The sequence below is a fragment of the Chaetura pelagica genome, unplaced genomic scaffold (assembly GCF_000747805.2).
Source record: "Chaetura pelagica isolate M959 unplaced genomic scaffold, ChaPel_1.0 scaffold315, whole genome shotgun sequence".
Taxonomy (NCBI): domain Eukaryota; kingdom Metazoa; phylum Chordata; class Aves; order Apodiformes; family Apodidae; genus Chaetura; species Chaetura pelagica.
Genome location: NW_009953187.1, coordinates 1,222,175 through 1,237,094, shown reverse-complemented (window position 1 = coordinate 1,237,094; position 14,920 = coordinate 1,222,175). Strand labels below are relative to the sequence as shown.

The 14,920-nt window shown below is 38.9% G+C and overlaps 1 protein-coding gene across 1 annotated transcript in view; it reads left to right on the top strand.

Annotated features, from left to right (window-relative positions):
* TIAM2 (T-cell lymphoma invasion and metastasis 2) overlaps positions 1 to 14,920 on the top strand; it is an 89,833-nt gene that overhangs the window by 28,451 nt on the left and 46,462 nt on the right. The window contains exons 8-12 of the mRNA XM_009997344.1: positions 6,740 to 6,904; positions 9,405 to 9,515; positions 9,979 to 10,057; positions 11,016 to 11,108; positions 12,189 to 12,449. Of these exons, the coding sequence (XP_009995646.1) occupies positions 6,740 to 6,904; positions 9,405 to 9,515; positions 9,979 to 10,057; positions 11,016 to 11,108; positions 12,189 to 12,449 (709 nt within the window). The remainder of the gene's footprint in view (positions 1 to 6,739; positions 6,905 to 9,404; positions 9,516 to 9,978; positions 10,058 to 11,015; positions 11,109 to 12,188; positions 12,450 to 14,920) is intronic.

Here is a 14,920-nt window from a genome sequence, read left to right as displayed (position 1 = left end):
CTGACCCTCCAAAATGACCCCCTCATTTTCATCCATGAGCTGAGGTTCTTGTATCTGTGTGATTATTTTTTCTTCATGTAAACACCCTACAATGAAATTAAGGAAGTAGGCATGCTGGGCACTGCATATGAGTAGCACTGGGCTGTGATGCATACCCATAAAAGTGAGAAATTTTTAAGGACATAGACTGAAAACTGACCCATGAATCTAGAAGGTATTTGGAAAGAGAGCCACGTCCTTGCTCAGACTTCTGTGTATGCACATAATTGTATATTGTGTATCAAAACTGGAATAGGCTTGAGGCTGCCTTTCTTGTCGTGCCTTTCGGCCCGCTGAGGAGCTCGCTTCTCTGCTCATTGTGCTTCGATGTTTGTGTCAAACAATAGGTTAAAAATGTCTTGCTTTCTTTAGATGGTATATATTCTTGAACATTTTTCTGTCAGAAAAGTTTAAAATTTTATCATAAGTTTTATTTTATGGTATTAATAAGAAAAGCTCAGAGTTTCTATGATGAGAGGCTTTCGTAAACATTAATGAAGTGGCTCAATCCTTTACAAATCAGTTAATAAAACTGCACTGTAGCAGATGGGGGATGTCTAGGCTCACATTATCCTCAGTTTCTTAAATTCTTATCTGCTTTCTTGTGTCTAAATGATAAACTGTTTTGAGAAAACATAAACAATAACATACTTTTATTATATCTGTGGATGAGATGAGGAAGAGAAAGTTCAGAAGTGATGCCCTTTATTTGCATTGGCAGAAACTGGATTTCATATGAAATTTTAAGAGAGTTTGTTATTGTCTTGGATTATCTGAAGGGCTTTTGCTAGTACCAAAAAACAACACCTAAACAAAAAACCCTTAGATGTAAGTTTGATATTGTCCTGATTTACTGACTGCATAAGGAGTTAAAAAAAATGCTGTTTATATTTGCGCTTTGGGAGGGTAATGTTCCTACCTGAAAATCTCTTATACAAACCTTATCACCAAAATATATTCTTGTATCTGTAGCCATTAATTGGATTGTTTAGGAAAAAAATAATTAATAATCCTTCCACCTTTGCAAGATAGTACTAAAGCTTTCAGAACAGATGGGGAACGTAAGCCTCAGTTTCTGCTTTCATCACTTCCAAAGCAGACACAGTAGTCAGCTATTTTCAGTACTTAAAAGTGCAGCTTTTGGGTCAAGTATGCCTTTAAATCTAAGCTAAAAGTATCCATCGATAGTGTCAAGCTAACTGCTCACTTAGAAGAGATGAAAAATGAAAGGGTAAGAAGTTTTAGGAAACAGCAACGTGGTTTAGCATAGTTCCTTTAAATCGTTATGACATTTGTAGCTGTACCTGACAGTATCCTGATGCATGAAACTGTAACTTGGAGTGTAGTACATGATTTGAAGGCAAATTACTTTAATCTTATTGCTAAACAATAGATAGGAAAAAACAAGGTTGTGAATGCTTTTAGACATATTTGAATGTGAGTGTGCATGTAGCCTGAAAGAGAAAACTTGCTTTATAGCTTGCTATTTTCTTTATAGAGGGAGATTTGTATTTCTTTAATATTTCCTTCAGTCACAATAAAGCAATAAAGACAAAAAGATCCCTGGGGTATATATTTATTTGTTTATTTTTAGTATTTTTTTTTTCCCCCAAAGAATTTACCTAGCACAGCTAACAAAGAAAGGGTTTTATTTGTTTAACCAATTTATTTATCTGTAATATTTTTGATAGATATTTGATTCAGCTGGAGGAAATGGATTTGCTGGTGTCCAGAATTCAGCCAACTCTGCTGAGGTAAGATCTGCTTGTCCTTGTGCCGTACCGTCTTGTTCTTAAATTCCTGAATATGTTTCACTAAGTGGTCCTACTAGTGGTAGATGGCAGGATTAAATTCCTGCTAATGAATGTTATGATTTTTTTTTTCATGTTTATAATGCAAGTTTCTGAATACACATGGTAGCCTTTTAAAAAAAGTAAAATAAAAAATATAAACTCTAGAAGCTTTTTCACAACACTGATCCCTACGGTGCACACACCATCTGAGAGAGATTTGGAGCTGGGCTTGTTTGAAAGTATCCTTCACAATGCGGCAAAACCCAAGATGTGTTTTCCCACTTTGACTACTTCAACAGAACTTGTACATGCTGGGTATAAAGGCAAATAAAGTCCAGTTAAAGTCTGTGGAGCATATCCAGCAGAGAAGTGTGAGTTAATATATAGCTGGGGGTTGCCCAAGTAAAGGAATAGGAAGCAACATCCCTTCAACAGTGTTGCTCAGTAAATAGCTGTGGCTGGTTTTCTCCAGTGTCCAGGAGGAGGAAAGCTACTGCTCATCCCTGCGTGGCATGAGTCATGGTCCCTGTCTATCCCTGGGCATGACATCACTATCCCTGAGTCTGGAAGCAAAGGAAGACTCTCCAAAATCCCTAACTGCGTATGTGTAGAACCGTTGAGTGTTGTCTGTGTGCTTCTGGGCTTACACCAGCAGAACCCTTCTCCCTCTGTGGGCTTGTGCAGGCTCCAAATAAAAAAAAATATTGAATTAAGTCTTAGGCACAGGGTTCTTCCACACTTAGTTTTCTATGTGGTATAACTGAATTTCTTTATTGGCAACAGTGTGCCACACTCAAAGGGGTATTTGTCTTCCCATCTACCTCAGGTTTCTTTTCCTCCTTTGTTTCCTAAACCAGATATTCCCCCGATGCAGTTTAAAACTTGAAAGAAGACTACAGCAGTGTTCCCTTTCAGCTGAGTTTGTGTACCAGGTATTAGACAAAACGTCAAAATCTGCATTTAAAATGAAATATTGCTCTTGAAAACAATTATCTGCAATGAAGAGCTGCAATAAATCTCGTGAGGAAGTTTTGGATGAATTTAATAATTTCTCAGAGGTTTTGATGTTGTTTTTAGTTTCGTTATATGCTACATGGTTTTATTTTCCCATCAAGTACATTCATTTAATGGCTAGGTAAGAAAGAAATATATAATTATGCAGAAGTTATAGCACTGAGAGAAGCATCTCCCACTGACAGCAGCTGATCCTATAATGCTGTTTTGCCTTCTCAAAGCATCTTCACATTTTGTCTGTTCTTTGAGAAAGTGTATTGAAACACCTGAATTCCCTTAGTTACTTGACCACTTGCTTATTTCCTGGGCTGGGAAAGTATTTAAACCAAATCACTCCTCTCTTTTTGAAATAAATTATAGTTATGAGGGATTTCTGTGTGAACTCATCTCCTGTAGAAAACACTTTCAAATTCCACCACAATGTACTATTGGGTTGGTGTGAGAGAGCATCCATTTTCCACCTCAGAGACAGCAAACACTATTCCTCTCAGGTCCTGTTAAAACACGGGAAGGTTTAGTCCTTCCCAAACCTGAGAAGAGGCAAAATCTCTTGGGTCCACCCTGTAGGTTTCTTCTGAAGGGCTGTGGTGCCAGTCCTTCAGTTTAGCACTAACCCCGTCAGGGTTGAAATGTGGGCGGTGCTGCCTTGTTCAGTGGGGTTTGCTGTGGGTCTTCTGTCCTCTGACCTGAGAAGAGCATTCACTCGTCTTGACCACTTTTGAGTAGACAGAGGAGGGATTTGAAGGTGCCAAGGAGCAGGCAGAATGAAGTCCTCTCACTTTAGTGCCGTGTCAGGGAAGGGATGAGGTCTGGCTTCTCGATCCAACGTTTTATGTGTTCTCCATAGTTGCTGGATAAAAGAAGCCTGCTCCAAATTTGGGCAGGAGGGACCAACACAGGGGCACTGTCATTGCGGATTTTGGGCCAGACTTTTACAAAGTTTAGCAGGGTTGTTTTTCAATACTGAAAAACTTGCCCCAACTTAGATGCTGAGACAGAGCTCTGGAGCTCAGCCTTATTTCTAGAAAAACATTATTGCTATTATTATAATAATCTCAACCTTATTTCTAAAAACCTTTTTGAAAGGGAAATTAAATGGGCATTTTTAAGTTCCTGGCATTTTGATGAATCATACGACAACTCAGAAATGATTCATCATAACTGTGAAAACCGTTACTTTGGCACCAGCCCAGTTTCATTGGCCAATTTCAAATGAAAAACAAAAACAACATCAAAACTTTTATAAAATGCTACCTGAGGAATGCAGTGAATGATGAACAGTGAAGTCTGCCAGGGAAGCTGTATTTTCCCTGAAAAGGATGATAAAAACAGATGCAGAGAGGGGGAAAGAGAGGGGCAAAGAGGGGGAAATTATGAAGTAACCTCTTGGTCCTGCAGCAGCCCTGTGGCACAGTGTGTGACAGTCTGCAAATCCTGGCGCCTATTTCTGGAAAACTGAATGGGTTGTTATAATTTTATGTGGCAGTGAATGAATGAACTATTGTAGAATTAGTCACTGTAGAACAGGAAAAAAAATCTCCATGTCAGATTTTCTGAGATGGAAAATCTGGATGAAGCAACAGTATCTTGACAGCAGTTAAGGAACATAATGATGTTTAATAACAGGGGCAAGTTCATCTCAAGGCGTATGCCCGAGCATGCGTATATGGCAAGGAAAAGTAGGTGTCTTATAATGGCTGCAGAACTTTCTGTCCTTAGAAACTGGAAAAAAGTGGCCTTAAACCTGTTTCTCATCACCTTCATCCTTTGATTTGGGTTGTTTTTGTTGGTTGTGTGGGTTTTTTTTTATTTTGGGTTTTTTTTTTTTAATATCTGGCAATAGATTTATTTCAGGTGCACAGACTTGAAGATCTGCAGTTGCAATGCAATAAGCCATTGTGGTAGTTACAAACCTCTGAGCATCTGGGAGCTTCTCGCTACCTGAGGCATTGTAGCTTCAGTTTTCCCTGAAGAATCACAGAATCTCAGAATGGCTTGGCTTGGAAGCGACCTTAAAAATCATCTAGTTCCAATGCCCCTGCCATGGGCAGGAACACCTTCCACTAGACCAGGTTGTTCCGAGCCCCATCCAACCTGGCCCTGAACACTTGAACTTCCAGGGAGAGGGCATCCACAACTTCCCTGAGCAGCCTATTCCAGTGTCTCATGACCCTCAGAGTAAAGCTGCTGGATAATTTAGTCTGGCTCATTCCTGTTCAGCTCTTGCAGCCTTCCTGCCTTGACCTTTCTCCTTTCTGTTATTTACACCATGCAAGGAGGTCAGCACTTATCGCCAAGCACTTTTGATGTAGTGCTTTCTGAGAGGACCATGCTTCTGCAGGAATTATCTTCTTGAACACCACCAGAGTTATAAGCAGTCTGAAACCACAGCCAGAGAGGTGAAACTCCATGATGCGTAGATTTCATCACTCTGTTAATTGCTGTAGCATATCAGGATTCCTGCTAGGTATAGTAGTTGCTGGATTTTAGTAGGATTTTCATGGACCTGTGTTAATTGAAATTTCATGTTCAACTAGTTAAAAGGGACAGTTGAGCAAGAGACACAAGATTCTTGAATACCATTAGTTCATTAATATAATTCTGCCAGAGCTAGCGTTACTCAGGCATGAAATCATTGCTGTGCCATACTCTGGGGCAGCTGCAACCTGAATTTCTGCATTGTTTGGTAATTACCCCATAGGATTGCTTACTACATCATTTACACAGCCTATGGCTTGGAAAACCAAAACAACATTGGTCTTTCTGTTGCCACTGGTAGGTAGACTGTTGTCCATATCTTTGCTGCCTGCAACAAGGGAAACAGTCCCTCCCTGTGCAGTGATTTTCCTGCAGCTTTTAACTGCAGTGCATTCCTGGGCTTGGGCCCTGGCAGAGCTAGGAGGAGGAATTGCATAATCCACGGGCTTTATGGAGGCAACAGAAACCCTGAACCCAAACAAAAAGAAAAAAACACAACAAACAAAGGAAAAACATTGGGGAAGTAAGCACTCTTGGGAACAGCTCAGGATATCTTAAGGTATGTCCTGGGTGGCAGTTTTACCACTTTGTAGGGTTATTGTCCCTTTCCATTGACTGTAATGGGAATCAGGGAGCCTGTTTACGTAGTCTTAAATGCCGTGATGGGGGCATTTAAGTGACGTACTGAATAGATAGACCCAAACATACAGGTGAAAGTCCAAATTCTGAGCAGCTCTCAAGTGTTTTTTAATTCTTGTGTGACTTCCTTTGAAACGTGTGGCCTGGAATGCAGCACAGAAGAAAGCGCAAAAATGAAGGATAAAAAAGCAGAAGGAAATTTTTTCAGGGTGGATGTTGTTATTTGATCAAGCGAACTGGCTTTGGAACAAGGGCGCATGTGCACCAAAATGGTAAACAAGCAAATACCCGATGCTACCTATGAAACAGTATGTTCTTAAATTGTAAGTAGAATAGGAACACCTATTCCTCCTCTAGTCCATTATGGTGTTATGACAAGCCTTGCTCCACAGTGCTCTCTGCTGGAAGTTTATTATAACTTTCTGTCAAAATTACAGAAATTCTGTTATCTAATTTATTTAAATTTTTTTGCATTTGTTAATTAGTTAAAATTTTGATTATATCATCAGGTAGCTACATATATTCACTTCGAGTTAAATCAGCGATAAAAATGAGATAAAGGCATAAAAATCTGTAGTGGGAATGCAGAGGAAGTTCAGCCTGTTCCCAAGAAAACCAAGTCTTTGACAGTGAATGAGAGCACATGACAGAACTTTGTCCTTGTTTTGCCATGGGGAAATACACAGTACCATGTCTAAATGGTAGACTGCCAATGCAATTGTACTTCAGGGTGTTTTGCAACGTCCACATATATGTTTCTCCCTTGTTTCCAGCAGCAAGTTGATGACTTTTTGAATGTCTACTGCTCAGTGACAGAGAGCATCCAGAAGGAGAGTGCTTGGGAAACACAAACATATGTTCACTTCTGTGATGGCCAAGGAGTAGCACTGACCCTCAAGCCAGAGCACAGGGTGGAAGATGTTTTGTCTTTGGCATGCAAGGTACTAATTTTCTGTGTATGATTGCACCTTCTTACTAGCTGTGAACTTGAGAAGGAATGTAACATACCAGAGGATGTCTAAATAATGAGAGCATAATACCAGCATCTCCCTGTCACTTTATCAAGGCACATTGCTGTTTAATTACTTGTGTTATTTATGTCTTGTAGCCAATATAGCAGGGTTGTTGGAAAGGTTTTCAAGAAGCATTGCTACATGTTCACTCTGTGTTGTCATTGCAGTGAACCCAGTTGTTCTGTTGGAGATTAATCACAGAGGAGTAACAGGGACTCATTGAGTTAATGTCAGGAGATTAAGACATTTAAGACTGTTGTGGCAAAGGCTATTATATATATCTGCTTCATAAAGGACCCTTTCAAGCTTTTAAGTAAATACCAGCTCTACTTGTGAATTTCCCTTCTGAAAGTCAATGCCAGAAATTTGAGAGGGGTTGTTGTAGATCTTGAGTCATAAGTTGAAGGTACTACAAACAAAAGGCCAGCACCTCTAGAACATCCCAACCTACATATCACCTTTGTCTCCAGGTGTCAGGGCTTGAATATAGCTCTAACTTCACTATTCAGGTCACTTAAAGTATGCAAACATGTTTTTGGGAAAAAATGACTTATTACTCCCAAGTTTTGTTTTCTGAAAATTGGTAAATATGGTTTATTTACTTCAAGTAATCGGGAGAAACAAGAATAGAAGGAGACCTGCTTTGTACAAAATTCAGCATACATTAGTGTGAATTTTCAGGTGAACTTGTTCAACTGGCTAGAAGTTAATGAATTTTGAGGCATCTAATGGAGGAAAAGCCCCAGTTTACTATCTCTTTCCACCTGGTAATGTTGTAAACAAAAAAAAACACAAAAAAACAAAAAATATTTAGGAAATTACACAAGTTTTGAAAATTCTGCGGTTAACTATAGTTCTTGAATCAAAATAAGCTCACCACTTTAGTCAAGTTACAGTGGATCCCCATGGCATCGCTGAGAAGAAATTATCTCCTCGTTTTTGCTGGTGGAAACCGAGTTCTGGAGAAACAGTGTATTGCCTGGCTTTACTTTTAAAAATTCATTTTAGTAGGCTGAGGAGATTGTCCAAGACATTGTTTAACCAGCAGATGGCACGGTAAAGCTGAAACATTTGGAAGTAGTTACAGTGACATATAAGACACGTAAAAGAGGAAATAAAATTTATAAAAGTGAAATTAAGTTGAAAAGGAAATTCCTTAACTTTATTACTCCATAATTAAAAAGTATTAGCAATTGTAAAGATTACTTTTAATTTTTAATTGTCTGCATCGCATTAAAATTTAATTTTAAATTATTTCTTTTTTTTCCTTAAACATATTTCTGTTTTATTTTTTCTTTCTATTTTGTGTGTTAAAGCTTTTCATAGGCATGCTCTAATGCTGAATGCTTTCTGCTCATCTATCCTGGTTCTTTTCCTTCTTACATTTTGAATGTTTGAATGTTAAATGTATAAGGATAAAGTTCAAAGAGGTGGTGTTCTGTGTTTTTTTTTTTCCCCTTCATTCATGCTTTAAGTTGTTTATGCTTTTCTCATTTCTGTTTTCCATCTAAGACTTTTGGATAGCACACTTAGGAAAATGTGCATTTGAATACAATTACTCAGGATACAGAACATATGAATTGTAAACTGTTACACATAATAAAATGTTAAGGTAATTACTATTTACTCAGCAGATTTAGATTTTCTAAGCTGTACAGATACATTAAGGAGGTTAAGTACCTCTAAGTGGTGCAGCCATTTGGCCAGTTTCAGAAATGTTACTTCCTCCTGTTGCTCTATTAATATGCTAAAACAAAATGTTTTGTGCAGTGGTCTCACAAGCATCCTGATTTTCAGAGTCTCCCATCAGGGGACTGACACTTTCAGGCTAATATCCTGTGGGAATATTCCTATTTCCCCTTGTCTTCCTGTTGAGATAGGATCTTTTCTTTGGCCTCATGCAGTGAAAAAAAATAGGTGAAACTCTCTGATCGTAGATGAAACCCAGCAATAAAAATAAATTCCAATAAAGGCAAACCCTTAGGGAGCCTTTTCCCTGTTTCCACTCCTAACAGCCCATACTTGCATATACATTTTCTACATCATAAGAAAAAGTTGCTAAGCAGAACTGAGTCATTAAAAGTAGTCACAGAAAAGATGATTGTGAGTGCAAGTTCAAAATAACAGAGAACAGTTGTGATGTCTTTGGAAACATTTAGCAGTGCTCAGTTAATTCAATAGCCAAGACATAGTTTATGAAAGGATTTGGGAGGATCATAAGAGAAAATGGAAATTGCACTTGAACCGTATATTCTAAGCAATGCAGCTGGTTTTGTTTATACCACAAAAATAGTTAGAAAATCACTTGTTGATGATTGCTTTTTCGTGATTTCTAAAGAGCTTTTTAGTACACGTATGTCACTTCTTTGTTTTCTGGGATTCTGGAAATAAATGACAATTTTCAAACCCCATTCTCTTTATTTCTTAGATGAAGCAGCTGGAGCCAAGACACTATGGACTACAACTCAGAAGACTAGTTGATGAAAATACTGAGTATTGTGCTCCTGAACCATACGAATACATAGTAGACCAGGAAAGTGTCTCTCCTTTTACATAAAAGCTTCATGATGTATGAAGCTCCAGTTGAATTATCACCAAGAATATGTGTGATTTAGGTCTAAAATAAGGTTTTAAAACTGTTCCTGGGTCCTGTGCTGCCATCATAATTCATACAGTCTGTGCCTCTACAGACGTTCGAGTAGCTAGGCACTAGAAACATTCTCTTCAGGAACTATTTGAACATTTATGTAGGGCTTCTGGTACAAAAGCAAAGTGTCAGTCTGTGCTCCAGGATGTTTTTTCTGTATTTGCTTTAGCCTATGTTTAGTCCTGTTGATACCAGCAATGCTTGCACAGTAGCACAGTTCTCTGTGTAAAGACAGCAAGTTTTGGCTCTTTATTGATGCAAATAATATTCTGCTTACTTCTCATGCTGGACCTTTAGGTTTTGATGCTTGCAATATCATAATTTTATGACTTCTATTACTGTTTTTTTCCAACAGGTGTATGATGAAATAGAAATTTGTCCCTTAAATGTTCATCATATTTGTCTTACAAAGACTGAAAACATAAGTGATTTTGGTAAGTTTAACTTGAAGACCTCTCAGGAATTTTTCTTTTTATTCTTCTTATTGCTTACTTTTTCTCTTCAGAAGTTTTCTGTCTCTGAGAGCAGGTAGAGCTATTTTCAATAGGACTCAGAGCCTGAGCCTGCACAGGACTTGAGGTATTATAACAAAGACCTAACATGGTTTTTACAGTGGCAGTTGCATTTCTTATATCTTCATTTGGGATGGGCACACTTTATAATTCTGCTGTGCTAGCCAAATAATTCAAGCATGGAATTGTCAGAAGACTAGTGTCCTTTGCCAGGATTAATACAATCTGTCTTGCTCAGGCCATGGTCAAGGTCTGCCCTTCTCTTTTTTGGAAGTGGTATCCTCTTTTAGGACAGTATCAATATAGTGTCTTTTGTTACAAGTTCTGACCATGGGAAATGGTTTTGCCTGGGAATAATTATATATCTTGCAAAGGTACCTTTATGAGGCAGCTCTGTGCTGTTCTGTAGCTGCAGGTCTGTTGGTATAAATTATTCCTTTCTGGGCTGTGTCACTCACTGGTCTATATGGACTTCTTGCTTCATAGTTTGGGGTTCTGTTTTTTGAATCTGTTTAAGACACCTCTATGTCTGATGGACACAATTCAGAATTCTTACAATAGTCATGAGCTGTGTCATTGAAATGTCATAGGGCGCTGAGGTAGAAAAAGGTAGAAAAAACTTTTTTGAAATGTGATTTTTTTAAAAAAAAAATATTTCTTTTTACTACATAGTATGACATTTCCTGGAAGTTGAAAAGTCCTATTAACTTGGACAGGGCTTACAGTGACTGAGAAACAATGTGATAATATTTCTGCTCTGTGGGTGTACTATCACAAAAAATATCCTCCCTTTGGTTGTGTAGAGGCTACTAAATACAGACAAAAAAAGGGGGGAATGGTTCTAAGAAAGTTTATTTGATTTAGACTGCTTTTACTTCAGGTTTTGCTGTCACAGCACAAGTTGATGAAAATCAGCATCTCACCCGTATATTTGTAAGTGATGTTCTCCCTGATGGACTGGCGTACAAGGAAGGTATTGTATTGTATTTATGTTTAATACTGTACTTCATTATCTTTTAAAAGTCCCAAAGCATGAAAGAGGTTTAGTACTGCTGTCTGAAATGGTTCTTGGCCTTTACTTTTCATAGTCTTCTTTCCTGAAGACCATGAAAAGAAGTTAGGAAAGATAATGTATACAGAGTAAATGAATTATGTTTTCAATACAGCAGAGAGAGTTCTTGTTCACCCTTGGAGACAAAGTCTGCATTCAGCCATCCAACCAAATGCTTTTGGACAGAAGAACAGGCTGGAGAAGAGTTTGTCTCACACTAGGGAACTTCACAGGCTTGGTCAGTCTCCAAAACCCATCACTTCCACTTTTGCTGGCAATGAAAAGTAGCCTCCATCCCCAAAATAGTTTTCTGCATGTGCTTCTGTGAGTGCCTTCCCTACTGTGCTGCTCAGGAACCATGTGTCTCTTCATCAGCACAGCAGGATCACATCAGTTCTGCTCTCTTGAAAAACAGAGAGACCCAGAAATTCAAACCCAAAAATACAGAGACAGTTTCTTTCGCTTCATGAGGGTAGTGGCCACTCATTTTTTGCTAACTGTGAAAGACAGCAAGTGCCACAGTTTAGTTTTATACAAAAGACTCCTTCCGCTCTTGTTCCAGTTTGGCATGAATTATTTGACCTGCGTGAGTGGTGCCTTGTCCTTCCCAGGCTGGGATAATGAAACACGAGTTACGGTGCTGTATGCTGTCTCTTAAATTTAATTCAGGGAATGTGAGCCTTGAGAGATGCCTCTATTCTAATCTTCTTCAAAGTTGTGCTCCCCTCCCACCCACCAAATACTGTAGCATCTTTAGAAAGAAACAACTTTTTTTTTTTTTGTGGTGCTACCTGTAACACCTATCAAAGTAAGCATGAGGTTGAACTGTATCATTATAGTACAGATAAAAGCTTCCATCAATTCTAATGGACTTGTGGTGGGATTAGCCTTTTTGAATTACAGCCACAAAAATAAGTTGAAATAGCATAAGTAGGGTTTTTGTGTGGCCCTTAACATTTTATATTCCCTCTTTTTTCTTTCCTTCCTTTCACATGCTGTCAGGGCTCCGAGTAGGCAATGAAATCCTGAGCATAAATGGAGAGGCTCTGTCTGATCTTGACCTCAGGCAGATGGAGCTACTGTTTTCGGAGAGAAGTGTAACACTAACTTTGAGGATGAGCCATTATGGGACTCAGCAACCCCTGTGTGCCTCCTGGTCGGATGGTGACGTTTCCAGGGTCTCAAAGAGTTTGTTGCCCCCTCCAAACCAGTCACAGCTCCTAGAAGAGTTTCTAGATAACTTCAGAAAGAACACAGCAAATGGTAAGAGGTTGACAATTTAATTACTTTTCCCTTACTTCTAATCTTGCTGTTTTTAAAAACTCAATTATGTTTAAAATCTGCACTTGCCTCATTGAGAAACCCAAGTACAAACTGCTTAAATTCCATCTACACTCTGTGTCTGTAATTTAATTATTTTCTGGAAAGTAGAAATGGAACAGAATGTGGTAAATTCTGCAGGGAAATTATATTCTTCTAATCTCTTTGGCTGCTCCATCCAGTATCATCAAGCACTCTCCTGATGGTTGTGTATCATGTTGGGTACCTCCAGTATATTTGTTTCCCAGGCATTGGTGGTTGAAATGAAGCAGAATTGGCTTTCAGAGGCAGAAGTCTTGTTCTGTGTTTACTATGATTTAAATATAGCAAAGTACTGCATACATTAAGGATACCTTAAATGGAATAATAGTCATCAACTCAGAAAGGAGTCATGTATCTTTGCACCCACCCAATGCTGTTACTGTGTTCCCATTGGATGCAACTGGAGGACAGCTTTCATAAGAGTTATTTTGCTACCACCTGCTCATATTTCTGACTCAATGTAATGCCACTGTATTAAACATTGAGTGGCAGACAGTGAATGGAGGACAATGATTCTGCTCCTCTACTTTCCTCTGGTGAGACCTCACCTGCAGTACTGTATCCAGCTGTGGAGGCTTCAAGATAAGAAGAACATGAACCTGTTGCAGCAGGTCCAGAGGAGAGCCACAAAAATGTTAGGAGAGCTGGAGCACTTCTGCTATGAAGACAGGCTGAAAGAGTTGGGATTGCTCAGCCTGGAGAGGAGGCAGCTTCACAGAGACCTTATGTCAACCTTCCACTACCTAAAGGGGGGTACCTACAGAAACTACAAGAAAGCTGGAGACTGTTTTACAAGGGCATGTAGCAATAGGATGAGGGGCAATGGTCTTAAACTAGAACAGGCTAGGTTTAGATTAGACATTAAGAAGTTCTTTACTATGAGAGTGGTAAAGCACTGGAACAGGTTGCCCAGAGAGGTGGTGGAGGCTCCAGCCTTGAAGACATTTAAGGTCAGGTTTGATGGGGCAACCTGATATTGTTAGAGGTTCCTGCTCACTGCAGGAGAGTTGGACTAGATGACCTTTAAAGGTCCCTACCAACCCAAGCATTCTATGATTCTATGACATATCCTAGGTGTTGTGTCAGGGTGAGACCCAGGTAGGCTTCTATACAAGGAGGACCAGGCAAGGTGGGTGGCAAAAGCCAACATGGTAAGGACTGCTCCTGGATTACATGATGCCACTCCAGCTCCAAGGAAGTTTCCATCTCAGCTGGAAATAGGAGATGGGATGTAGAGGAACACTACTACACTGGGTAGAGACCCTTCCTTTAGCTAATCTTACTTCATGGGAGAAATACGTCTCGTGATCCAGAACACTTGTAAACGCATGTCTGAAATAGAAAGTATGTGGGGATTTGCTCCCCTTTCTTCCCACTTCTTGACTATTTTTCGAACAGGATAGAAGCCAATTGAACTCCACTTTCGAGTGTAAAAGCTGCAGTTTCCTCGCTGCACCTCTGGGGGATGCTAGTAAAATTCTGCAGGAAAGCTTGCTTGTCAGGCTGCACTGTGTGTGAGGAGGGCAGCCAGAGGTACAAAAAGGAATCGATTATTTTTGTATGTAATTACGGTGGCAAATGTTTTCTGGTTGGAATTTTTTTCGTAATTAAAAATGGGAGAAGAAAAAGAATCACATAGGAGAAGTTATTAGAATGAATTTAATTATAAAGCAATTTTATTAGGTCATCTTTTGAAATTAAAAGAAATCTGAATGCAAGATTTGTGATACAGTAAGTAGCATCTCTCTCAGGGGCCTTAGTTCAATTTAAAATGCCATTAAATTGACTAGTGGCACATAAAAGTGAGTGTCATAAAGCAAAAATTATGATAGAGCTAATTAATTACATAATTATACCAGGCTTATCATTCAGCTTGTTGGCTTGATATCATAGACCAGTATTACCTGGAGTATTCAGTGTGATAAATGTGTATGTCCATTCACTAGGTTCTTCATTCCTCTGGGATAAATTTGCAACCTGTGCAAATATTCCATTATGATAGGAAATTACTGGAGTATGTATTATACTCTAAGCACTAGTGGATAAAGGGATATAGCATATTTGCTTTTCTGCTTAAAAGCAACTAAGGAAGATTTATTCTGCAAGGGAACAAGTAGTTCTAAATTAAGCTTCGTGAGAAGGACTTTCATGTTTATTGAATTCAGTGCTTAGCGTCTGATCACCTGACCAGGTTCAAATGGAAACAGAAGAAAATGGTATTACTTTGAATTAATAGATAATCACAAAGGGTTTAACTGTTCTATGTCCTGTTACTCACTCAGGAATTGAACAAGATTTTAGATAGGAAGAGGGTGTATTTATTGATCTGAGAAGGGATTTGGAGGCCAGAAACTCTAAATTCACATTCAGTG